Genomic DNA, 27,474 nt, shown 5'->3' on the forward strand with positions numbered 1-27,474 from the left:
ATTGATTTAGCTTTTATTGCTAAAATTGGCGCACTATACGAACAAGGCTATTTAGTTTTCTGAACTTTAGTTGTGTAAATAACATATAAAATCCAATGCAGAGGAAAATGTGGCACCTGGAAAAAGTGGAATGGTTTTAGTATTTTGACTTTATTTTTTCAAGTTAATGAAAAAAAGTTTTCATGATCATTTAAAAGTTATCAATTTTTTCCTATGTCAAAATAGATAAATGAAACTTGCCAGTTCTGCGTCTAGTTACTAAAAAAATGGTATCTCAAATAAATAAGGAAAATGAATTGTAGTTGAATACAGAAACTATTTTTTTCTTGCTTCATTGTCTTCCTGGTAGAATGGCACAATTGGTACAATCTAAATGACCTTAAATAAATCCAATTTTCCTGCCTGTTAGCTATTCCCACCAGACTAACTCCAGTATACAAATCAGTAGTGCTTAGTAGTTATACCATCACTTTATTGTATTTATTACATTTTCAATAATCATATTTTAAGAATAATTTCCTGTACATATACTGTATATTTGTACTGTCTCTGCACACATACTATGTCCATCTTGAGAACCAGCAAATTAGAAATGCATTCAAAGGGATTTTTCGTTGTTTTGTTATCCAGAATTTACTTATTAATTTATGCAAAAATAATATAAAACATTGTTATTAAGCACATTCTATTTTTCTTTCATTGTGGAACATATATATATATATATATATATATATATATATATATATATATATATATATATATATATATATATATATATATATATATATACATACATACATATATACATACATTTTCCTAGTTATTTCTCACCCAGCCTTAACTAAGCCCACACTTATTTTTAAGCAAAAGGCTGCACTGGATGCATTCAAATTCTGACCTATATTAAAGTCATTCTAAAGGAAACAAATGAGACATGTACTGTATTTCATGGATTTGGGAATAAAGATTTTAAAATGGTAGGGAAAATCCTGTTAAAACATTTTTAAAAGCATTGTTTCACGAATGTATCAGGAAGTGAGCATTATGTAAGCATCTATGTCAGGCATGTCAAACTCGCGACGTCATGCCGCTGGGGTGTGTGTGAAAGCCCTAATAAGCAGGCATATACATAGAATGAAGGCTACTGCTAAGCTTGTAAGCCGCCCTGAGTCTTCGGAGAAGGGCGGGATGTAAATGGAATTAAAATAAAAAAATAAATAAAAATGTGATGTTGCGTGACATATCGTGACTTTTTCCCCATTGCCGGCAATGGAGTGGGTACGGTTTCAGTATGATGCATCTGTCCCGCGGGCCGGCAGTTTGACATGCCTAATCTATCTGTTCATATTCTATTTGATATATACTTGACTTTTGGTCACATTTTCTCTAGGCCAGCAAAGTCTTGCAAAAAGGTCCCAAGTCTATTGAGAAGCAGCTAATATGTATATTAAACTGGTGCAGCTTTATGAAGAAGCAACAAGAAAAGACCTAGATCATGGATGGGCAATGTTTGAGGATCCTAGGGCCACGCCATGCCTTGTAAGCTGCACTTGCAGAATATAAAAACACACATGCTTAGATATACCTATGCCCTCAAATACTTCCACATACCGGTCAACTGTAAAATCTTTTCTCTCAGCAAAAAGATAACACATCTTAATTCTGCTTGCATTGGCAATAAGAACTTGCAGGGATTTTAAGTGCAATATTCATTTGATTGGTTTGTTACTTGGGATGCGAAACAGCCCTTGTATAAATATTGCTATACAAGGAATAGCCTTCTGGTTGAGGCTGCCGGAATTGTTTCAACATATAAAGGCTCCAACATTCTCCATCCTGGCCCTGGACAGAAGTATTTAGCTAGATATGCATCCTTCTGTACCAAATAATTCTGGTTAAGCTGCTATAGGGTTATAGAATTAAATGTGATATATGCTAATCTCTGTAGAAGATCAGGCCATGTGTAAAACATATCAGATTTGGCTCAAGGAGGGCATTTCACATTTGCCAACTGGTGCCCTTCAAATGTGCTTGGTTATAGTTCCTGTTAGCCCTAGTCAGTATCACTAATGGTAATGGAATTCTTCTGAATATGTGAAATATAAATTAAGATATAGAAGAGTAGGGTGTACTATTGGACTTTTCTATCTTGAACTGGCCCCAAATCTAGTTTGTTACCTATAAAAAATTAGGAAATATTTTATATTTCCTAATATATTCAGGGTCAACTCATTATTCCCTTGCACTTAAATCAAGCAAGTTTTTCCCCCCCACAAATAGTAACAACTGAAAGAAAAACTCAGTTTTCTAATGCCAAGTATAAAGCACCAAAAAGCAAATCCTCCAATGATAGATATCCCTAGAAAGAAGCTTGAATTAACAATTTCTTATTTAGACTAATTTTTATAATACACCCAATGTGACCTTTCAATTTTATCATGAGCTGTAACAATTGCAAAATAATTCACTTTTAAATTTAAAAAAAATATAATATTCCTAAAAACACTTCTAAAGTGACTTTCTCTTCCCATACACAATTCACCGGAAAGCCAATGCTAAGTTGTTTTTACTAAGAAGATCCAAAGTGGAAAGTGAAATTCTGACCTCTACTGCTTGGCATTTTCCCCCAGTTGAACAGATTAACCAATTATGCAGTTATTTTATCTAAAACAATAAAATATCTACATCTTCCTGAAGCAAGAAACCCAAGTCTAGCTGGTCAAGAGTCTCCTTTTAAAGTTCCAGTTTGCCCAGCATTAGCTCTATGTGTTACTACTAAGGTAAGAAATAATCTGATGTAGGTGGGTAAAATGCTCATCTCCCCCTTAAAATAAATACTTTATTTATGCAAAGAGATATCTAAATGCACTGACTTGTCAGAAAGGAGTCTGTAGGGGAGAAATGAAGGAACATGAGTTGCAAGGAATAAAAAGCAAGCACACAATAAGCTAACAGAGACGGTGTACTGATCCTCACAGTTCACTTCATAGTAGCTATGTAACGTATCTATCTACATAAGAAACCACTGGAAGTGAACTGCAATCTACTTTAATGTATCAAATCTCCTTATAACTTTCAATATCACTGAAGCTTCTCTGGCTCTATTTTATATGAGACTGCATACCAAAATGAAACGGAATAAAACTTCCTGTGCCAAGCTGGCCTAATAAGGTGTGGCAGAACAATAGTTCTGATGCAACAGAATATTAAAGGGATTTGGTGGGAGAAATGAAAGGAGTCAAAATGGAAATGAAAGTATTACTTTCGTAGCCAATACTATTTTCAGCAAGAACTCAATTTTGAGAACGGTAACAAGTTAACCTTTAATTTCTTCCTTTTTTCCTGGTGATAATAAAGTATTGATCTGGAGGGAAATTATCTTTTTTAATGAAAAAGATGTTACTAGTGTATGTACCACAATAAATACTTTAGCCTACTTTGCATGTGGTCTTGTTCTATTTTGGAGAAGAGAAATTCAGTGAATTAGACCCTTTACATATCATGCTTTATGCATAAAAGCCATTTACTCTAAGCATAGGACTTTCTGAAGATCAGAAACCAGGGAAAGACAAACTGTCCGTACTTCCAGAATACTAGCAAAAACCAATCTAGTTTTATCAATAGGCATAAAAAAAATCATCCTTTGATGGAGTACAAGATAAGCCTCCACAGAATTCATGATTAAGGAATAAAACAGTCCAAACTTTCTCCACTGATCAAGTGTCAACTCTTTATTGAATGGCTTCTTGGTCACATTATTGCTACTCAGTCTAGGAAGGGAAGAGAACCTGCTTGCTGTTAATTTATGGGGTCATTATGGGGTCATTCATGAATGGAATTAGAACTATGCTGTGAGTTCTCCTTTCCTTGGGTCATTTTTCATACATGGTAAAGGTAACGGTTCCCCCGCACATGCGTGCTAGTCGTTTCCGACTCTAGGGGCCGATGCTCATCTCCGTTTCAAAGCCGAAGAGCCAGCGCTTGTCCGAGGACGTCTCCGTGGTCATTTGGCCGGCATGACTAGATGCCAAAGGCGCATGGAATGCTGTTACCTTCCCACCATAGTGGTCCCTATTTTTCTACTTGCATTTTTACGTGCTTTCGAACTGCTAGGTTGGCAGAAGCTGGGATGAGTAACAGGCGCTCACTCTGTTACGCAGCACTCGGGATTCGACCCGCCAAACTGCCGACTTTCTGATCGACAAGCTCAGCATCCTAACCCACTGAGCCACCGCGTCCCTGAGCAATGAGCAATGCCAAATAAACTGTGATTACAAAATGGGCAGATGAGAATGAGAGAGTGACATGGTTTCACACATTATACTCATAATGTGATTTATTTGAATTTTGGCCTAGTATATTATGCGAACCCAGTTTAAGGTCCACATTAATCTCTGTGAGGTGCAGTACATTTGGAAGTTTGAGAACAGTTTACAGGTGCTCCTACAAATTGTTGCAATGGTGGACACAGGCAGTCATTTAACAGAAGGCAAACTGGCAAGATTGTGTCCCATCACTATAAAAACCGACATGGTGTGCTTTGCATCAGTTTACCTCTCATTTTGTTTTTAGTTGAAACGGTATTGATAGAAAATAAAATCAGGGCATGTAACATGAGGTCGCTAAGCATATTGAACCCATAAATATTAATCACGATTTGTGGCTTAAATACATGAAAACAGCCAATTATTCAGCAAATCATAGTTACATGAAATCTGGCTAAGAATGACATAGGAACCTAGCCAGAGATTCAGATACCTTCATTTAGAGTACATGGAAGGTAAGCTAATCTATATCAGCACTAAGCTTCCCAGTGGAACAAACAATCACTAAACAGCTCTGCTGTTTGCGATTTGCTTCTTGCTGATTTTACTGCGGAAACCAGGAATGTCAAAAGTTCCATGATAGCCCATGGTTAGCTGTTATACTAGAGTTTTGAACAGGCCACTTTTAGTGGTGTAGCTGTAGAAACCACAACTCCCTATACTCTGTTCTCCTTTCAGACAGTTCCTGTACTTCACTCAGAGTGCTTTTTCAATGTTAAAAAAATACCCTGTATTATTATTTTTATGTGTGATTATATAAAGTGGACTTTAAACTTCTCAATACCAATACTCTCTCAAGACGGATTCTTCATTTTACTTTAAGGTAATGCAATCAATCTACCTTCTACACAAAGTAAAAAATTAATATATTGATGAAGAATATGAAGAGGAAAGTCATCAATAATAATTCTATGCTCCAAATGTTCTGGGTGAACTCAGCTCTGAATATGTGCAAGTAAGTTCAGGCTGCATAGATCCTAATACCTGAAGCATTAATAGTCTGAAGAATCGGCTGTGTAGTTCCAGGGGAAATTAGCAAAACTGGTTTTTTTTAGTGTATCCTTTGAAAAAGATATGGAATTAAGTGCAAAATTCACAAGGTTTTATCCACTGAAAATTGGCCTGCTCTTAAACAGGATCACCATTATTCTTAAATATATAACTGATGAGCTGCAAGGGTATCCATGAAAGGCTGCACAAGATAATCTGTTGAGAAGTAGAAGATCAGGCCAAAGGTGATGGAGATGGGAAGAGCCGGTAGTGCCTTTTTAAAGACTGCAAGCAATAGAAGAGTTAAGCACAGACCCTAAGAGAAAGAAAAGGAACATGATCAGCAGGAATATACCTAGCTGGAACATTTTTTCATACAGATAAATATTAAAAATATTAATATCCTGTGATACTTTCTGAGTTTTGCCCAGAAAGGTACAACAAGAAATGAATTAAATATTATTTCATCTGATGATATTCATATATTTGCTATTACTCTGCTGGATTCCTGCAAGTTGGCCTACATCAGGCATGTCAAACTGCCGGCCCATGGGCCGGATGCATCATGCTAAAACTGCGCCCACCCCATGGCTGGCAATGGGGGAAAAGTCGCAATATGTCACGCAATGTCACGTGATGTCGCAAGTTTGACATGCCTGGCCTACATGGCCAACTACCATGAAGATGAACCAAAGTCTACAGCTGGTACAAATTGTAGCTGCTGGATTGCTGATCCATAGAAATGGGTTTAACAAAACAAAACGGGTTTAATTCCTCCTCATGTTATAGGAGCTGATCAACTACTGGGCCCAATTCAAGGTTCTGGCAGCATACAGATAGTGGTATAACTAACTAAACACCAGGATTTATACATTAACATTTCACTTTCTTTGCTGCCTTTGAATATCTTGGAAGAGGAATTTCTGGTAGCAGTGCCTACTTGGCTACTTTACTTGAATACTTGAGGAAATTGAAACAATTACACAATAATCATTAATTATTGTGTAATTTTATTGTCTACCTCTTTCAGATATATATTGCAATATAATATTTACTTGTTAACAGCAATACAGCCTGATTTACAACTGCAAAACTGTGGAAAACCTTTGCTTCAGCAGTATTCAGTTTTTAGCAGTATTTAAAACTGGGAGAAACAGCACTGGGTGAAAAATTCACACAAAAGAAAAAGTCCTTAAGAATCTTTAATCTTTAATAGAAATATAGAATATGGATGTTAAAAATTTTGTAAGTTTGCTTAAAATTACAAATGAGTATATATTCCCGAACTATACATTCTTCTGTTCTTGCTTCTGTGTAGTTTGTTTTTAATTCAGGGCATTTTTACTATCTGGTTGAGTACCAAATATTTAAATAAATATTTAAACCTGTGCTAAATGTGCGTTTAAACAATGGCTGGCTGGGAAATTTGGGAAGTAGAGGTCCAGATATCTTAGAGTTGCTAAGGTTTTAAATAGTTAAAAAAGTTAAAAAAGAAAATAATGTTTAGGTTATCATCACCTTTCTGATCTTAATGCTGGAAGCTAAACAGAATGTCATATCACCGTAAAGATTCAAACTGATCCTCTTCAAAAACCCACTCATTATCATTTGAGTAAGCCCCCCAATTAAGTCTGATCCCAACCGTATTGGGATTCACTCTTCAGTCCCAGGTGCTCAAATGTCTAGGACCCAATGCTGATAATCCATGCTGTTATCCTAGTTTTATTGTATGCCGAAGGACAAAGCAGAAGAATAGGTATTTCTTATCATATCTGTCTTTTTTCCCCATGTAAAAAAATAATCCCAGAGAGGTCACAATTGCGAGATAATTCTTATCCTCAGGTTTACAATCAAAAGGAAACACAGCAGGGAAAGAAATTGAAAGTACAATGGTATTGGGCTTACTGTGTTAATTTTACTTACTATAAGGATGGCTACAAAACAAGCCAATGTTGTATTCCAGTCCCCACTAGCAGTGGCAGCTGCTTTGCCAACAAGCACGCTATAGAAGATAAAGTCTCCTAGACCCAGCTTGACTCCTCCTATTAGAAGTAAACATAATTCCATCAGATAGCTGCATCTGTCTTACAATACACATTTTAAATTGTATTTTAAGGAGACATGACATTTATGAACATGAAAGGGCGCTCAGAAACTTTCCTTTGTACACCAAATCTTCTGCCTTTTAAAACTAAGACCTCTTTTATTTTTATAGGTGCTATTATCTCTTGTAAAGATCTACATGGCGTAAGATCAGCCTCTTTGTGAGACCACCTGTCTCCCATTGTTTCTACCCACCTACCAAGTGTAGCACAAAGGGCATGCTCTGTGTTCCCTCCATGAAACAATGCCATCTTCTTGGACCCTGGAGAGATGCTTTCTCTGTGCCATACACACCTTGTAGAAAAGCATCACTCCAAAGATCAGATAACCCCAACATTTTCAGTCTTTCATAAAGCTTGGAAGACATGACTGTTCCTCCAGGCTTTTGTCCAGGAACTTGGACAATATCTGCGCGGTTCTTGGTGCTCTCTGAGCTTGGTGGTTTTCTTGCAGACATTTCATTATCGAGCCAGGTAACATCATCTGTGCTACAAAGGAGTGGGGGAAACTGTGAGCCTCTAGACCAGACATGTCAAACTCGCGATGTCATGTGATGTCGCGCAATGTATCGGGACAGTTTTGCCATTGCTGGCAATGGGGTGGGCACGGCTTCCAGATGACATGTCCAGCCCGTGGGCTGGCAGCTTGACACCTCTGCTCTAGACCAAACTAAGTCCAAAAACACTAGAGAATTCATGAAAGTCTGGCACTCAGACAAATCAGCCATCAATAAGCACAAAGAGATAAACAACATCTACATTGAAAAGAGACAAAAAAGCTAAAAAGGAAACCTCCTTACCAGTAATCAACATCCAGATAAGCAAAGAGTAACACTAAGATTAATACTAGACCAGGAGTAGGCAACCTTGGCTCTTTTATGACTTGTGTACTTCAACTCCCAGAATTCCTGAGTCAGCATGGCTGGTTCAGGAATTCTGGGAGTTGGGAGTCCACAAGTCATAAAAGAGCCAAGGTTGCCTACCCCTATACTAGACCAACAATCAAGTAGTAAACAATTCCCTAATCAAGAAACAACTCAGACAAACAATCACATAGTAAACTAATCAAGAAATCACCAAGAACACTCCCATCAACACTGACAGGGCAAGACATTTATAACATAAGAGGAAACCAGGCTCCCTTGTAGCACTGATGTTGTTATCTAGTTGGGTAATGAAACATCTGCAAGAAAACAACCAAGCTCAAAGAGCACCAAAACGACCACAGTTCAACTCAGACTTACAAATATTCGTCCATCGGTAACAATATCTGTTCGTAATGTGATTTTATTTGAGAGTTATTATGTAACCAAGACCTCATGAGTTTATACAGTTGTTGTTGTTGATGATGATGATAATAGTAATAATAATAATAATAATAATAATAATAATAATAATAACAACAACAAGAAGAAGGAGAAGAAGTTGTTGTTGGAAGGGACCTTGGAGGTCACCTAGTCCAACCCCCTGCTCAGGCAGGAAATATATTGTTAAAATAGTGCATTATACTATTTTAATGTTTGCATGTTATCCAGAGTAATTGCGACAAGATGGGTGGCTGTATAAATCATTTAAATAAAATAAATAAATAAATTTGCATTAATCTGTTTTGGTCCTAAGGCTCTCTCTGGAATGGTACAGGGTGCCTGAAATACTTGTTGCCTCCTGAAAAATGGATGTTTTGTGACTTTCATACTAACTGTTGTGGCCAAGTGTACTCATTAGCAGATCTTAAGATTTAAATGAGTCCTCATCCCAAAAAGATTACATACCCCATGTTGCAAGGTAATGTTTTAGTTATTTCCTACATACAGTGTAGCATTTCTTTGTGGCTCCAACTTAAGAGCACCAAAGCATACAGGGAGTGCAGAATTATTAGGCAAGTTGTATTTTTGAGGATTAATTTTATTATTGAACAACAACCATGTTCTCAATGAACCCAAAAAACTCATTAATATCAAAGCTGAATATTTTTGGAAGTAGTTTTTAGTTTGTTTTTAGTTATAGCTATTTTAGGGGGATATCTGTGTGTGCAGGTGACTATTACTGTGCATAATTATTAGGCAACTTAACAAAAAACAAATATATACCCATTTCAATTATTTATTTTTACCAGTGAAACCAATATAACATCTCAACATTCACAAATATACATTTCTGACATTCAAAAACATAACAAAAACAAATCAGTGACCAATATAGCCACCTTTCTTTGCAAGGACACTCAAAAGCCTGCCATCCATGGATTCTGTCAGTGTTTTGATCTGTTCACCATCAACATTGCGTGCAGCAGCAACCACAGCCTCCCAGACACTGTTCAGAGAGGTGTACTGTTTTCCCTCCTTGTAAATCTCACATTTGATGATGGACCACAGGTTCTCAATGGGGTTCAGATCAGGTGAACAAGGAGGCCATGTCATTAGATTTCCTTCTTTTATACCCTTTCTTGCCAGCCACGCTGTGGAGTACTTGGACGCGTGTGATGGAGCATTGTCCTGCATGAAAATCATGTTTTTCTTGAAGGATGCAGACTTCTTCCTGTACCACTGCTTGAAGAAGGTGTCTTCCAGAAACTGGCAGTAGGACTGGGAGTTGAGCTTGACTCCATCCTCAACCCGAAAAGGCCCCACAAGCTCATCTTTGATGATACCAGCCCAAACCAGTACTCCACCTCCACCTTGCTGGCGTCTGAGTTGGACTGGAGCTCTCTGCCCTTTACCAATCCAGCCACGGGCCCATCCATCTGGCCCATCAAGACTCACTCTCATTTCATCAGTCCATAAAACCTTAGAAAAATCAGTCTTGAGATATTTCTTGGCCCAGTCTTGACGTTTCAGCTTGTGTGTCTTGTTCAGTGGTGGTCGTCTTTCAGCCTTTCTTACCTTGGCCATGTCTCTGAGTATTGCACACCTTGTGCTTTTGGGCACTCCAGTGATGTTGCAGCTCTGAAATATGGCCAAACTGGTGGCAAGTGGCATCTTGGCAGCTGCACGCTTGACTTTTCTCAGTTCATGGGCAGTTATTTTGCGCCTTGGTTTCTCCACACGCTTCTTGCGACCCTGTTGACTATTTTGAATGAAACGCTTGATTGTTCGATGATCACGCTTCAGAAGCTTTGCAATTTTAAGAGTGCTGCATCCCTCTGCAAGATATCTCACTATTTTTGACTTTTCTGAGCCTGTCAAGTCCTTCTTTTGACCCATTTTGCCAAAGGAAAGGAAGTTGCCTAATAATTATGCACACCTGATACAGGGTGTTGATGTCATTAGACCACACCCCTTCTCATTACAGAGATGCACATCACCTAATATGCTTAATTGGTAGTAGGCTTTCGAGCCTATACAGCTTGGAGTAAGACAACATGCATAAAGAGGATGATGTGGTCAAAATACTCATTTGCCTAATAATTCTGCACTCCCTGTATGAAATGGCCAACATTTTATTTCTGCATTAAGGTAAAGAAGCACCCAATGTTCCTGTATTTTGTAACTATAACCACAAGGTAAATTCAGGGCCAAAATGAATGAATAAACAGAACTAATCTCAAGCAGATGTGCTGTAATCCAGGACTTTCCTAGAACTTTTCACAGATGGTACATGTCAAAAACGAAACAAAGGATGACAATATTCTTTCATACTCAAAATCCTAGCTCTTTCTCTGACATCTTCATTTAAATGCTCAACTGAAGAAAACTCCTATCCAACAGCAAATGACTCTTAACTGTATAAAACAGTTAAATAATTCTTTTTAGACAGCTGTTCCTATTTTAAAGCAGGGGTCCTCAACCTTGGCAACTTTAAGACTTGTGGACTTCAACTCCCAGAATTCCTCAGCCAGCAAAGAATTCTGGGAGTTGAAGTCCACAAGTCTTAAAGTTGACAAGGTTGAGGACCCTTGCTTTAAAGGATTAACAATAGTGAATTTTTAATTTAAGTGACTACAGCTTACTTTCTTCCTCCTCCTGGGTTTCCTCAAAGTTGCGGGCAATTTGACCAAGTTGTTGGCCACTTTGATCGATAGTTGAGTTTCTCATTTCTGGAACTTCATGCTCAGCATGTGAAGAACTGTCATGGGTCTCTGCTTCTTCAGTCAATTAGAGGCATAACAATGAGAGAAACATAAGCAAAAAAGAAAAAAAATCAATTTACATATATATTACATTTTAAGAAAAAACCTTGTTAGAATAAAAGTTCTCTCTGTTGTAACAGGACTGTGCAATAATATTGATTTAAACCAGTTGTCATGGAGAAGATAATTGATTTGTTCTCTGATGTGGTAGAGCTGGGGTGTAGAATTTACGATTTTCCTAATGTTGTTTACAAGGTTCACAGATTCATATGACTAGTCACGCTGGATCTGAATCTTACAACCAAATAAACTACTCTCAAATAAAGCTTGGCAAAATCTTTTTTCTGTACATAAATTGTCAAAGAATTCAGAACGTTATTCAGTCAGTAATTGAACTTACTCTTTCAATGCAGAGATTTCTAATGTAGTTCCCATATAATTCTCATGGAAGCTTCCCTTTATAATTAGCTTGCAAAAAGCAAGAAATCCAGTGAATATAATACATTGTAGATTCCATTTCAACTTTACTTAACAACAAAAGAATGACCCTTGTTATATCAAGTGCATCAATTACCTGGATTCCATATCTCCTGAGAAGTCCTTCTCTCTGCACTGTCTGGCTTTGCCATTCCAATTGTCCACATCATAGCAGCTTAAGGAAAGGACAAACAACATAAAAACTTATGAAACAAGACTGATGGGTTGTTCAAAGTTACAATGTACAGTGTAATCTGAAGCCCACCCTACATTTCTCAATTGTGATATATTAAGAAAATGTGCCAATGCTACAGTTACTTGCATTTGCCTATCAGTACACAATGTTCTGTGTGCCTTGGCATATAGTCACGCTGCCCACATGACCATGAAATCATTTTCATACAATGTTAGTTCCCTTAGCTAGGAAACAGATATATATGTTATATATATTTGAGGGAACACCTGCTGCCGACATCAAGTTCCCTTCGTCCTGTGCGCTCCCACAGGGAGGGCCTTCTCAGGGTGCCGCCGGAAAAAGACTGCCGGCGGATAACACCCAGGGGGAGGGCCTTCTCTGTGGGTGCGCCTGCCCTTTGGAACCAGCTGCCCGTGGAGCTTAGGACTGCCCCCGACCTTCGTTCATTTCGCCGGGACCTGAAGACCTGGCTCTTTGAGCTTTCTGGCCCAGGCTGAGAGTTTTAATTGGGGTTTTTATATTTTATTTCAGGGATCGAATTTAATCATTTTAAATTGTTTTTTAATTTTTGTATTGTATTGATGTTTTAAACACCTTGTAAACCGCCCTGAGTCCTACGGGAAAAGGGCGGTATATAAATTTAATAAAATAAAATAAATAAAATAAATAAATATATATGAAATCTGTAACCTGGGCATTGTGCCCATACTTGCAAACCTAACTTTACAAGGCCAGAAACTTTCCTTTTAAAAGAATGCTGAGATAATCAGGAAGTTGAATTTTATATCTATTTCCACGATCTGGGCATATCCAACAATACCTCTGAACAGGATAGAATTTCTATTTTCCTTCTTTTTCATTCCGAAATAATATTTTCAGTTAATAAGGCATCAGTAGTTGCTACAACAGGGGTAATCCTATAAAGGCCAGTCACAGAAAAGAAGCCTGTATTCTACTCACAGGAATAAATAAGTGCAGGAAATATTGGCTCATTTCTCTCTTGTGCTGTTTCCACCAACATTCGGAGAGGTCCCTTTGGACATAAAACTGCTATCAAGTCTGTGGACAGAAAAATCTCAATTTAATCCCAAGCAGCATTCTGAACACCTAATTTTCCTGCTGCTACATGGCAGGGAGTTTTTTCAAACTTTTCTCAAAAGGTACTTATGGCTTTACTAATAATAGCAATAAAATATAATACAATATACAAAGAAAACATTCTGAATCTTGGAGAGCTTTCTTTTTGAAATAAGAGAGAAGATAAACACAATTTCAGAACCTCAAATGAGGGAAAGAGAAATTCACAGAATAAAACTCCCATATAATATAAGGAATCCAGGGAAATAAAAGCACCAAACTTTATTTGGCGCACAGAATCTAATGCTTCTTGACAAGCGCAGTCCGTCTTTATGATTAGGCAAAGCAAGGTAATGGACTCATGAATAAATGTTGATATCACTGAAGAGATAACAATCTCTTGCTTCATTTATATCCCGCTGCAAATTCTTCTGTCTCTTAATTACCCCTCCTTTGCAATGAAAATATTGTGAAGAAATGTAGCCAATATAATAACAGAAAGAGCAAAAAAGACAATTCAAATGGAACTAAGAATTGGAGAAACATTTCACTATAAACGTATTCTTAGACTTGTAGCTTTGAGAAGCATTTGTGTATACAGGTAGTCTTCGACTTACAACCACAATTGAGCTCAGTATTTCTGTTGTTAAGTGAGACATTTGCTAAGTGAGTTTTGCCCCATTTCGCGACCTTTCTCGCCACATTTGATAAGTTAGTAACCCGATTGTTAAGTGAATCAGGCTTCCCCACTGACTTTGCTTGCCAAAAGGTTGTGAAAGCGGATCACATGACCTTGGGATACAGTAATGGTCATAAGTATGAACCAGTTGCCAAGCATCTGAATTTTGATCATGGGGATGCTACAAAGGTTATAACTGTGAAAAATGGTCATAAGTCACTATTTTCAGTGCCATTGTAACTGAACAGTCAATAAATTAACTGTTATAAGTTGAGGAGTATATACAGTACTTCAAAACTTGGTCACAGTCTCTTAATATGTATTTTAGAACAGTTATTGGATTAAAAAAAATCCATTTAAAGCTTTGCTGTGATTGCCGTTTCAATGCATATGACTTCGGGCCACATTCCAATGTCATAATGAACAATGATGATAATAAATCAGTTACCACAATTTGCTCTCCTTGTGTCTGCATGGGGCTACACAGAACAGTTAGAATAATTCTGGTTCCATTTTTTGACAAACTATGGCTTGTCAGGTTTGGAAAGTATTAGTGGCTATTATCAGAGTGGAAGGTTTGGATCCCTTGCTTGCAATCAGAATAGAACAGACATGTCAAACACAAGGCCCCGGGGCCAGATCCAGCCCGCGAAGTGGTTTCATGTGGCCCACGAAGACATCCTGGAAACAGTGAGGGAACGGCTCCCACTGCCTCGGCCCTGGCCCAGAGACCCTCCTTTTGCCAGAGACCCTCAGATCTGTCCCACTCCTGCCCAGGCCCCCATAGGCACCCTTGATGCGAACAATGTAGAGCTGGCCACGCCCACCCAGTAGGCCATACGCACTCTAGCCATGCCCACCCAGTAGGCCACGCCCACCCAGGCCACACCCACCCGGCCCCCTGAGGGCAACCACAATGCTGATGCGGCCCTCAATGAAATTGAGTTTGACACCCCTGGAATAGAACAAAACGCAAACCCAGCCTGGAGAAGACCACAATAAATCAAGGTGTATTGCAATATGTGAGTGCAACTTTCTGAATACAGGTTTCAAAGCTGAAATAATCTCTCTGGAGTGAAATGCAAAGATTTAATATTTATCATTATTTATTCTTTCTAGGACATGGTATTAACTTGGTTTAATCTCCTCAAAAAGACATGTTCAGTTTCAGAAGAGGATCACCATACAAATTCTGTTGCAGACATACCATAAACAGAGATGCCTCCCAGGATGACCCAAGCTGACCACTCTGGCAGGTACTTAATGAAAACTAGAGCCATCAAGGCACTGATCATAATGAGATAGGCTTGCTGAAGTTTCAAAGGCCCCTTCCAATGGATGCAAATCATCCCAACAGCTCCAAAATTCCAGATGACAAAGAACAGGGTAGGGTAATCCATAGCTACATTGTAAGTCTTGAGTACTTCGCTGTTAAAAAAAATAAAAAATAAAAATAGTTCACTGCTATGATGTAGTAACTGTGAACTAACAACATAAGGAGACGCTGCACTATTTCGGAGAGAGGAAGAACAGGGAAGTTGCAGGTGTACGACCAAAATCATGTGCTGTATAACTGAGCTCATAGGATCAAATTAGGATCCAAATACCGTATATACTTGAGTATAAGCCGACTCGAGTATAAGCCGAGACCCCCCAATTTCACCCCCAAAAACTGGGAAAAGTTGTTGACTCGAGTATAAGCCGATCCGCAGTTCTGCAAGCCTCCGCCGCCGGCGGAGGCTGGATCCGCGCTCTGCAAGCCTCTGCCGCCAGCAGAGGCTCGATCCGCCATTTTGCAAGCCTGAATACACAGGAATACCCTGTGTGGCCGCGGCTCTCGGGGAAGCCCTGGCTGTCCGCTTCCTCGCTCCACGCTGCCATTCGGGGCCCGCGCGTTCCCCGGGCAAATCGCGGCGCCCAGCAGGCGAGGAAACACGCCCGTTCCAGTCGCCCCCCCTTCCTTCAGGAGACGCGAAGCAAGTGACCGCCCGGAGCTTACCGAGGGCTTGTGCGCGGCCGAGGCTTCGGTGCTTCCAGGATCGCGCGCACCTCTCCCAAGCCACCGCCGTCCAGAGACCTGCCGAAGTTTGGGGAGGTTTGGGGAGGTGCGCGCGCACCTCCCCAAACGCCTCCGCGCAGACCTGCCGATGTTTGGGGAGGTTTGGGCGCCTCCCCAAACCTCCCCAGGTCTCCGTTCCTCCGCGCAGACCTGCCGACGTTTGGGGAGGTTTGGGCGCCTCCCCAAACCTCCCCAGGTCTCCGTTCCTCCTGCCGACGTTTGGGGAGGCTTGGGCGCCTCCCCAAACCTCCCCAGGTCTCCGTTCCTCCGCGTAGACCTGCCGACGTTTGGGGAGGTTTGGGCGCCTCCCCAAACCTCCCCAAACGTCGGCAGGTCTCCGTTCCTCCTGCCGACGTTTGGGGAGGTTTGGGCGCCTCCCCAAACCTCCCCAGGTCTCCGTTCCTCCGCGCAGACCTGCCAACGTTTGGGGAGGTTTGGGCGCCTCCCCAAACCTCCCCAGGTCTCCGTTCCTCCTGCCGAAGTTTGGGGAGGTTTGGGCGCCTCCCCAAACCTCCCCAGGTCTCCGTTCCTCCGCGCAGACCTGCCGACGTTTGGGGAGGTTTGGGCGCCTCCCCAAACCTCCCCAGGTCTCCGTTCCTCCTGCCGAAGTTTGGGGAGGTTTGGGAGCCTCCCCAAACCTCCCCAGGACACCGTTCCTCCGCGCAGACCTGCCGACGTTTGGGGAGGTTTGGGCGCCTCCCCAAACCTCCCCAGGTCTCCGTTCCTCCGCGCAGACCTGCCGACGTTTGGGGAGGTTTGGGCGCCTCCCCAAACGTCGGCAGGTCTGCGCGACGTTTGGGGAGGTTTGGGGAGGCGCCCAAACCTCCCCAAACGTCGGCAGGTCTGCGCGGAGGAACGGAGACCTGCCGAGGTTTGGGGAGGCGCCCAAACCTCCCCAAACGTCGGCAGGTCTGCGCGGAGGAACGGAGACCTGGGGAGGTTTGGGGAGGTGCCCAAACCTCCCCAAACGTCGGCAGGAGGAACGGAGACCTGCCGACGTTTGGGGAGGTTTGGGCGCCTCCCCAAACCTCCCCAGGTCTCCGTTCCTCCTGCCGAAGTTTGGGGAGGTTTGGGCGCCTCCCCAAACCTCCCCAGGTCTCTGTTCCTCCTGCCGACGTTTGGGGAGGCTTGGGCGCCTCCCCAAACCTCCCCAGGTCTCCGTTCCTCCGCGCACATCTGCCGACGTTTGGGGAGGTTTGGGCGCCTCCCCAAACCTCCCCAAACGTCGGCAGGTCTCCATTCCTCCTGCCGACGTTTGGGGAGGTTTGGGCACCTCCCCAAACCTCCCCAGGTCTCCGTTCCTCCGCGCAGACCTGCCGACGTTTGGGGAGGTTTGGGCGCCTCCCCAAACCTCCCCAAACGTCGGCAGGTCTCCGTTCCTCCTGCCGACGTTTGGGGAGGTTTGGGCGCCTCCCCAAACCTCCCCAGCTCTCCGTTCCTCCGCGCAGACCTGCCGACGTTTGGGGAGGTTTGGGCGCCTCCCCAAACCTCCCAAGGTCTCTGTTCATCCTGCCGAAGTTTGGGGAGGTTTGGGCGCCTCCCCAAATCTCCCCAGGTCTCCGTTCCTCCGCGCAGACCGGCCGACGTTTGGGGAGGTTTGGGCGCCTCCCCAAACCTCCCCAAACGTCGGCAGGTCTCCGTTCCTCCTGCCGACGTTTGGGGAGGTTTGGGCGCCTCCCCAAACCTCCCCAGGTCTCCGTTCCTCCTGCCGAAGTTTTGGGAGGTTTGGGCGCCTCCCCAAACCTGCCCAGGTCTCCGTTCCTCCGCGTAGACCTGCCGACGTTTGGGGAGGTTTGGGCGCCTCCCCAAACCTCCCCAAACGTCGGCAGGTCTCCGTTCCTCCTGCCGACGTTTGGGGAGGTTTGGGCGCCTCCCCAAACCTCCCCAGGTCTCCGTTCCTCCGCACAGACCTGCCAACGTTTGGGGAGGTTTGGGCGCCTCCCCAAACCTCCCCAGGTCTCCGTTCCTCCTGCCGAAGTTTGGGGAGGTTTGGGCGCCTCCCCAAACCTCCCCAGGTCTCCGTTCCTCCGCGTAGACCTGCCGACGTTTGGGGAGGTTTGGGCGCCTCCCCAAACCTCCCCAGGTCTCTGTTCCTCCGCACAGACCTGCTGACGTTTGGGGAGGTTTGGGCGCCTCCCCAAACCTCCCCAGGTCTCCGTTCCTCCTGCCGAAGTTTGGGGAGGTTTGGGCGCCTCCCCAAACCTCCCCAAACGTCGGCAGGTCTCTGTTCCTCCTGCCGACGTTTGGGGAGGTTTGGGCACCTCCCCAAACCTCCCCAGGTCTCCGTTCCTCCGCGCAGACCTGCCGACGTTTGGGGAGGTTTGGGCGCCTACCCAAACCTCCCCAGGTCTCCGTTCCTCCTGCCGAAGTTTGGGGAGGTTTGGGCGCCTCCCCAAACCTCCCCAGGTCTCTGTTTCTCCGCACAGACCTGCTGACGTTTGGGGAGGTTTGGGCGCCTCCCCAAACCTCCCCAAACGTCGGCAGGTCTCCATTCCTCCTGCCGACGTTTGGGGAGGTTTGGGCGCCTCCCCAAACCTCCCCAGGTCTCCGTTCCTCCGCGCAGACCTGCCGACGTTTGGGGAGGTTTGGGCGCCTCCCCAAACCTCCCCAGGTCTCCGTTCCTCCTGCCGAAGTTTGGGGAGGTTTGGGCGCCTCCCCAAACCTCCCCAGGACTCCGTTCCTCCGCGCAGACCTGCCGACGTTTGGGGAGGTTTGGGCGCCTCCCCAAACCTCCCCAGGTCTCCGTTCCTCTGCGCAGACCTGCCGACGTTTGGGGAGGTTTGGGCGCCTCCCCAAACGTCGGCAGGTCTGCGCGACGTTTGGGGAGGTTTGGGGAGGCGCCCAAACCTCCCCAAACGTCGGCAGGTCTGCGCGGAGGAACGGAGACCTGGGGAGGTTTGGGGAGGTGCCCAAACCTCCCCAAACGTCGGCAGGAGGAACGGAGGCTTGGGCGCCTCCCCAAACCTCCCCAGGTCTCCGTTCCTCCGCGCAGACCTGCCGACGTTTGGGGAGGTTTGGGCGCCTCCCCAAACCTCCCCAAACGTCGGCAGGTCTCCATTCCTCCTGCCGACGTTTGGGGAGGTTTGGGCACCTCCCCAAACCTCCCCAGGTCTCCGTTCCTCCGCGCAGACCTGCCGTTTGGGGAGGTTTGGGCACCTCCCCAAACCTCCCCAAACGTCGGCAGGTCTCCGTTCCTCCTGCCAACGTTTGGGGAGGTTTGGGCGCCTCCCCAAACCTCCCCAGGTCTCCGTTCCTCCGCGCAGACCTGCCGACGTTTGGGGAGGTTTGGGCGCCTCCCCAAACCTCCCAAGGTCTCTGTTCATCCTGCCGAAGTTTGGGGAGGTTTGGGCGCCTCCCCAAACCTCCCCAGGTCTCCGTTCCTCCGCGCAGACCTGCCGACGTTTGGGGAGGTTTGGGCGCCTCCCCAAACCTCCCCAGGTCTCCGTTCCTCCTGCCGAAGTTTGGGGAGGTTTGGGCGCCTCCCCAAACCTCCCCAGGTCTCCGTTCCTCCGCGCAGACCTGCCGACGTTTGGGGAGGTTTGGGCGCCTCCCCAAACCTCCCCAGGTCTCCGTTCCTCCTGCTGAAGTTTGGGGAGGTTTGGGCGCCTCCCCAAACCTCCCCAGGACTCCGTTCCTCCGCGCAGACCTGCCGACGTTTGGGGAGGTTTGGGCGCCTCCCCAAACCTCCCCAGGTCTCCGTTCCTCCGCGCAGACCTGCCGACGTTTGGGGAGGTTTGGGCGCCTCCCCAAACCTCCCCAAACGTCGGCAGGTCTCCATTCCTCCTGCCGAAGTTTGGGGAGGTTTGGGCGCCTCCCCAAACCTCCCCAGGTCTCCGTTCCTCCGCGCAGACCTGCCGACATTTGGGGAGGTTTGGGCGCCTCCCCAAACCTCCCCAAACGTCGGCAGGTCTCCGTTCCTCCTGCCGACGTTTGGGGAGGTTTGGGCGCCTCCCCAAACCTCCCCAGGTCTCCGTTCCTCCTGCCGAAGTTTGGGGAGGTTTGGGCGCCTCCCCAAACCTCCCCAGGTCTCCGTTCCTCCGCGCAGACCTGCCGACGTTTGGGGAGGTTTGGGCGCCTCCCCAAACCTCCCCAGGTCTCCGTTCCTCCTGCCGAAGTTTGGGGAGGTTTGGGCGCCTCCCCAAACCTCCCCAGGTCTCCGTTCCTCCGCGCAGACCTGCCGACGTTTGGGGAGGTTTGGGCGCCTCCCCAAACCTCCCCAGGTCTCCGTTCCTCCTGCCGAAGTTTGGGGAGGTTTGGGCGCCTCCCCAAACCTCCCCAGGACTCCGTTCCTCCGCGCAGACCTGCCGACGTTTGGGGAGGTTTGGGCGCCTCCCCAAACCTCCCCAGGTCTCCGTTCCTCCGCGCAGACCTGCCGACGTTTGGGGAGGTTTGGGCGCCTCCCCAAACCTCCCCAAACATCGGCAGGTCTCCATTCCTCCTGCCGACGTTTGGGGAGGTTTGGGCACCTCCCCAAACCTCCCCAGGTCTCCATTCCTCCGCACAGACCTGCCGACGTTTGGGGAGGTTTGGGCACCTCCCCAAACCTCCCCAAACGTCGGCAGGTCTCCGTTCCTCCTGCCGACGTTTGGGGAGGTTTGGGCGCCTCCCCAAACCTCCCCAGGTCTCCGTTCCTCCGCGCAGACCTGCCGACGTTTGGGGAGGTTTGGGCGCCTCCCCAAACCTCCCAAGGTCTCTGTTCATCCTGCCGAAGTTTGGGGAGGTTTGGGCGCCTCCCCAAACCTCCCCAGGTCTCCGTTCCTCCGCGCAGACCTGCCGACGTTTGGGGAGGTTTGGGCGCCTCCCCAAACCTCCCCAAACGTCGGCAGGTCTCCGTTCCTCCTGCCGACGTTTGGGGAGGTTTGGGCGCCTCCCCAAACCTCCCCAGGTCTCCGTTCCTCCTGCCGAAGTTTGGGGAGGTTTGGGCGCCTCCCCAAACCTCCCCAGGTCTCCGTTCCTCCGCGCAGACCTGCCGACGTTTGGGGAGGTTTGGGCGCCTCCCCAAACCTCCCCAGGTCTCCGTTCCTCCTGCCGAAGTTTGGGGAGGTTTGGGCGCCTCCCCAAACCTCCCCAGGTCTCCGTTCCTCCGCGCAGACCTGCCGACGTTTGGGGAGGTTTGGGCGCCTCCCCAAACCTCCCCAGGTCTCCGTTCCTCCTGCCGAAGTTTGGGGAGGTTTGGGCGCCTCCCCAAACCTCCCCAGGACTCCGTTCCTCCGCGCAGACCTGCCGACGTTTGGGGAGGTTTGGGCGCCTCCCCAAACCTCCCCAGGTCTCCGTTCCTCCGCGCAGACCTGCCGACGTTTGGGGAGGTTTGGGCGCCTCCCCAAACGTCGGCAGGTCTGCGCGACGTTTGGGGAGGTTTGGGGAGGCGCCCAAACCTCCCCAAACGTCGGCAGGTCTGCGCGGAGGAACGGAGACCTGCCGAGGTTTGGGGAGGCGCCCAAACCTCCCCAAACGTCGGCAGGTCTGCGCGGAGGAACGGAGACCTGGGGAGGTTTGGGGAGGTGCCCAAACCTCCCCAAACGTCGGCAGGAGGAACGGAGACCTGCCGACGTTTGGGGAGGTTTGGGGAGGCGCCCAAACCTCCCCAAACGTCGGCAGGTCTGCGTGGAGGAACGGAGACCTGGGGAGGTTTGGGGAGGCGCCCAAACCTCTCCAAACGTCGGCAGGAGGAACGGAGACCTGGGGAGGTTTGGGGAGGCGCCCAAACCTCCCCAAACATCGGCAGGTCTGCGCGGAGGAACGGAGACCTGGGGAGGTTTGGGGAGGTGCCCAAACCTCCCCAAACGTCGGCAGGAGGAACGGAGACCTGCCGACGTTTGGGGAGGTTTGGGGAGGCGCCCAAACCTCCCCAAACGTCGGCAGGAGGAACGGAGACCTGCCGAGGTTTGGGGAGGCACCCAAACCTCCCCAAACGTCGGCAGGTCTGAGCGGAGGAACGGAGACCTGGGGAGGCGCCCAAACCTCCCCAAACGTCGGCAGGAGGAACGGAGACCTGGGGAGGTTTGGGGAGGCGCCCAAACCTCCCCAAACGTCGGCAGGTCTGCGCGGAGGAACGGAGACCTGGGGAGGTTTGGGGAGGCGCCCAAACCTCCCCAAACGTCGGCAGGTCTGCGCGAAGGAACGGAGACCTGGGGAGGTTTGGGGAGGTGCCCAAACCTCCCCAAACGTCGGCAGGAGGAACGGAGACCTGCCGACGTTTGGGGAGGTTTGGGGAGCCGCCCAAACCTCCCCAAACGTCGGCAGGTCTGCGCGGAGGAATGGAGACCTGGGGAGGTTTGGGGAGGCGCCCAAACCTCCCCAAACGTCGGCAGGAGGAACGGAGACCTGCCGACGTTTGGGGAGGTTTGGGGAGGCGCCCAAACCTCCCCAAATGTCGGCAGGTCTGCGCGGAGGAACGGAGACCTGGGGAGGTTTGGGGAGGCGCCCAAACCTTCCCAAACCTCGGCAGGAGGAACGGAGACCTGGGGAGGTTTGGGGAGGCGCCCAAACCTCCCCAAACGTCGGCAGGTCTGCGCGGAGGAACGGAGACCTGGGGAGGTTTGGGGAGGTGCCCAAACCTCCCCAAACGTCGGCAGGAGGAACGGAGACCTGGGGAGGTTTGGGGAGGTTTGGGGAGGCGTCCAAACCTCCCCAAACGTCGGCAGGTCTGCGCGGAGGAACGGAGACCTGGGGAGGTTTGGGGAGGCGCCCAAACCTCCCCAAACGTCGGCAGGAGGAACGGAGACCTGCCGACGTTTGGGGAGGTTTGGGGAGGCGCCCAAACCTCCCCAAACGTCGGCAGGTCTCCGTTCCTCTGCGCCCTGCCTGCCTGCTTCTTTCCGCTGCGGGAAGAAGCAGGCAGGCAGGGCGCGGAGGAACGGAGACCTGCCGACGTTTGGGGAGGTTTGGGGAGGTGCGCGCGCACCTCCCCAAACCTCCCCAAACTTCGGCAGGTCTCGGACGGCGGTGGCTTGGGAGAGGTGCGCGCGATCCCGGAAGCACCAAAGCCTCGGCCGCGCACAAGTCCTCGGTAAGTTTTTTTTGTTGACTGGAGTATAAGCCGAAGTGGAATTTTTCAGCCCAAAAAGTGGGCTGAAAAATTCGGCTTATACTCAAGTATATACGGTACCTGATCCCATGTCACATTATGTGTCCACCTAGCCAAGCATATACTAATCTAATCACAGCTCTTTGGAGATCAGCATATTTTTTCCCCAATAAGTTATTATGTGATATCAAAGAGAAGAGAACAAACTACATTAGAGATATTCTACAACTACTTAACCAATAAGCCATCATCCCCACTACAGGTCCCTTGGAAGTGGGTGGGAAAGCTGATATTTTAATTCAGAATACAAAATACATATGGGGCAAGCTAGGTTAGGAAGGAGATATTACACATCGCCCAATAATTGCCTAACTCAGCCTAATTTTAAAAGTAACGAACAGAAGTAAGAGCCATCTAGTCTTGTCTATCATAAATGTACTTCAAACGCTACCCGAGATTTTGCTAATGCAGCCAAACTAGGTTCCACACAATTATACAAAGGCCGCCTAATGACCTGGCATAGCTAGTAAGCAGTGACTGCTTTATCAGACTATATAAGAAATATGAGAATGAAAGCAAAGCTCCAACAGGCAGACTATTCCTCTTCTTTAACTACATAAAGACCCTCATTATTTAAGAATGAACATTCTTCTTTAAGGAACTTGCTTTTTTCTTCTTCCCTGTTCATGCTATTCTCTTTTTGTGTCATGTTGCTTCATCTTTTTTCGCTGATCATATATGTTTTTCTGTTATTCCTCAAAAATCCAAATCTAAATGCAAACCATTTAGCAATCCCAAATCATTTAGCAATCCCTACACTAAACCTGTGTCTGTCCTTATTTAAAGAATACTAAGTGGCTTAGGATTCACAGTTCTCACTTACCCAAGGTAGATGTAAGTGAAGAGAAACAAAAGCATCAGCGATGAGAGAATCAGCCACCCATGAATGAACTGCAAAAGATGACAATATGCTAGTTAGGTGTCTTTCTTGCACGTTCCAAAGATAACTGCATTGACCTGATTTCTGCTATAGACCCGATTTTGCTACATTGACCTGATTTTGCTATGATTTCACTTCATAGGTAATGGAAGCCTTAGCAGCACATGATAGCATACCTGGAGAGAGAGGGAAAGGCTGCCTTAGGAAGACAAAGAAGAATAAAGAAGGCCTCCAACTCTAAATGAAAGTCAAAAAATTCACAGGAACTTAGAAAAAAAAGTTTTTACTGTGAAATGCCAAAAGTTTTTCAGAGAAAAATTACTTCCGAGAGATCAGGTATTTCTATGCAACTCTGACAAGAGTAAAAAGCTTGATTTCACCCTTCATTTATTTTGCCACCTAATCCTCTTTAAAGTTTCCCTGAGGCTTGTCAAACAGTCCCCTGTCCCAAATGTCTAGTACATTTTCCTCCTCTACTCCTGCCCCTCTCTAAAACTTCTGTTTTTCGAATATTCTCTGATCACATCAGCCTGATTTAATTAGCCTTCTACTTCCCTTTTAAAATCTCATTATATAAATAGACTATATAGCCATTCAAAAGCCTGCAAGAAACATGAGGATACTAAGTTTTGAATTTATCACCAGAAGTAGTTTATAAGTATTCCCTAAATATTAGGCTAGACTTCTCTAACACTGTGCCCTCCAGATGTGCTAGTCTGCTATACTCATAACTCTCAATCAGTTGGCTGTATTGCTGATACAGGAAAAGGTAAAGGTTTCCCCTGTCCAGTCATTTCCAACTCTAGGTGGAGATTGCTCATTTCTGTTTCCTAGTTGGGGTAGCCAGTGTTGTCCTAAGGTGCTTCCATGATCATGTGGTCAGCTTGACTATATGTCAAGTTTCTTGAAACGCTGTTACCTTCCCAATAAAGTGTACCTATTTATCTACTTGCATTCACATGCTTTCAAACTGCTAGGTTGGCAGGTGCTGGGGCAAGAACAGGAGCTCACCCCATCATGCAGTACTTGAGTCTTGAACCGCCAACCTTCCAGTTGACAAGCCCAGCATCTTAACCGCTAGGTCACCGCGCCCCCTATGTATTGATAAATGGTGGGAAATATAATTTCAACATAATCCAGCAGCAGGCTGGAGATGTTTTTATTGTGTTAAAAACTTCCCCTCTAGAAGAATTCATTTTTTGATTAAATGCATTATCAGCAACACAGATCTGTTTAAGAATGCAATTTCATGACTCAACACTTTTCAACCTATTTTGGAATGAACGATGCCTTATTTTGCCCGTAGAATCACTCTTAAAATAGCATGTTGAACATATAGAGAGGAACCTTCTTACAATTTTAAAATGTGTCAAGATAAACCTATAGAAAGATCTTACTTGTTTACCAACAGTTTGAATAATTTAAAATATTGAAAAATAATACTGAGGTTCTTCTAAATCCTGCAAAATTCTTTTAAGATATTATTTTTCTGCAGTCAACACTTTTAAAAAGATGTAACAGTATCACTTCTGAATGTTTCCAATCCGTGGAAAAATGCAGAATAATTGCCTAAAATGATGTGGCAAATGTATACCATATGAATCACTGAGGATCATGCCTAAAGAATGCCTATCACCAGGGAGTGAAAGTATCTGATAGAATTAAATAAAAGGCTTCTATAATTTGAGACCCTTCACTAACATATTCAAAGCCTTGCCTTATAGCAACGATATTTGTACAGCAAAACCAAAAAGATGGTCATCACTAGAATAACACTGATCATGATGATGGTATTCAACACAGAGCTCAAGAGACGCTGGCCCACATAGGGGGTATCTTCACTGAAGGGGGTATAAATCCTGAAAGAAAAGGCAAAATATCTTAAGAGAAGAAGCTCATTGACTATCAAGACAAAATCCAATCCCTCCAAAATATATGTATTACAGAATGCCAATCTTTAGCTCAAATACAGAGGCAATAGAAACAAAAGACATTTATAAAACAAGCAATGTAGCTTTTGAATTTATCCTATCTTTAGATACAGTATCATCCCGAATCAAGATATGCTGAATTTCCACTCATTAATTTCCATCCAGTATGGGCAGAACACCAAAACATCTGAATGACTCCAGGTTGGAAAAAATTGAGCAACTTGTTATGCACAAAAGATTGTGGAAATATCACTGAAGTACAGGAATTTTCAACTTGTGAAATCCAGTGCTGTTTGTATTTGAATATATATGATTTCATGTGGACTTACAACAATACGGAATGCATGAAAAAAAAATTAAGCGCCTTTAAAAACTTGACTCCTGGATCTCTTCATGCTTTATCACAAATTTACTATTTCCACTTAGGAATTATGGGAGTTTGCAATCCAAACACCCCTGGAAGAAACTAAATAATAGGAAATAATCTTAATGTAAATAATGCATTCATTGTCTATGGAGATTCTCATAGTTATTTCAAAAGTGCTTTTTCAAGACGTTTTTCTTTGACGACGTTTCACTTCTCATCCAAGAAGCTTCTTCTTCCTCAGAGCTGAAGAAGCTTCATGGATAGGAAGCAAAACGTCTTCAAAGAAAAACAAAGAAAGTCCAGTTGCCTCTTGAAAAAACACTTTTGGTACAATGCATTCATTGTTTTAAAGTCTGTGAAGAATCACTTACAGTTGCCCATTCTTCTCAGTGTAGAAACGGACTGATTTAATGGTTGCAACAACTACAACCATGCACAGTGTTACAGGCACAAACAGCATGATCACATGCTTTGCTCCATATTTTAAGGTCAACTCTTCCTCCTCATTATCCAGCACAATATGTCCTTTTGCTGCACTTTCTGGATCAGGCCCGTGTCCCTGTGTTTTATTAGAACTGTCAGTGCTGCCAGTACGTCTATTCTGCAATAACAATAAACAGAAAGAGTTAGCAACTGTTGTGCAGATCTACCTTCCCAGCAGAGTTCTTCCTGAACTGCTTAATGCCTTCAGAACCTCTTGCCAAAAGTGGTCATTTCAGACATCTAAAAACTGAGGAGACAAAAATATTGTAGCAAACTGAGTAATAAAAGAGTCAAAAGTCCAGGAAGTTGCCATTGGTGGAGCAGTGGGCTAATGTCTCCTTAAGTAACACCAGCTGCCTGCAATTAGTGCAGGTTTGCATCCCACCAGGCTCAAGGTTGACTCAGCCTTCCATCCTTCCGAAGTAGGTAAAATGAGGACCCAGATTGTTGGGGGCAATTAAGCTGACTTTGTAATAATGCTGCTTGGGGTGTGTGAAAGCCCTAATAAGCAGGCATATACATAGAATGAAGGCTACTGCTAAGTTTGTAAGCCGCCCTGAGTCTTCAAAGAAGGGCGGGATATAAATTGAATTAAATAAATACATAAATAAATTTCCAGAGGCCAAGGAACATGCCCAGCAACCATAATGCCTCAGTTGACACAATGTGACAGAAGAATGCAAAAAATAATCCAGTTCAATATTACTTTCTTTCCTTCCTTGGCTGAGAAAAAATGGCTGGCCCAAGGCCAC

At 45.5% G+C, this 27,474-nt stretch overlaps 1 protein-coding gene across 6 annotated transcripts in view; it reads right to left on the reverse strand.

Annotated features, from left to right (window-relative positions):
- Window positions 1–716: 716 nt before the first annotated feature.
- Window positions 717–27,474, reverse strand: part of PSEN2 (presenilin 2) — a 76,404-nt gene continuing 49,646 nt past the window's right edge. For 4 of the 6 annotated variants that reach the window (XM_083376386.1, XM_083376385.1, XM_083376388.1 and 1 more), the window contains exons 3-11: window positions 26,611–26,840; window positions 25,659–25,800; window positions 23,885–23,952; window positions 15,123–15,343; window positions 13,120–13,218; window positions 12,061–12,138; window positions 11,367–11,501; window positions 7,239–7,357; window positions 717–5,631 (exon numbers count right to left, since the gene is read on the reverse strand). In XM_083376386.1, coding sequence (XP_083232512.1) covers window positions 5,476–5,631; window positions 7,239–7,357; window positions 11,367–11,501; window positions 12,061–12,138; window positions 13,120–13,218; window positions 15,123–15,343; window positions 23,885–23,952; window positions 25,659–25,800; window positions 26,611–26,840 — 1,248 coding nt within the window. In that variant the 3' untranslated portion in view covers window positions 717–5,475. The remainder of the gene's footprint in view (window positions 5,632–7,238; window positions 7,358–11,366; window positions 11,502–12,060; window positions 12,139–13,119; window positions 13,219–15,122; window positions 15,344–23,884; window positions 23,953–25,658; window positions 25,801–26,610; window positions 26,841–27,474) is intronic. The other 2 variants (XM_083376390.1, XM_083376389.1) reach the window with 2 other exon arrangements.

The sequence above is a fragment of the Vipera ursinii genome (assembly GCF_947247035.1).
Source record: "Vipera ursinii genome assembly, chromosome: 1".
In the NCBI taxonomy this organism is placed as follows: Eukaryota; Metazoa; Chordata; class Lepidosauria; order Squamata; family Viperidae; genus Vipera; species Vipera ursinii.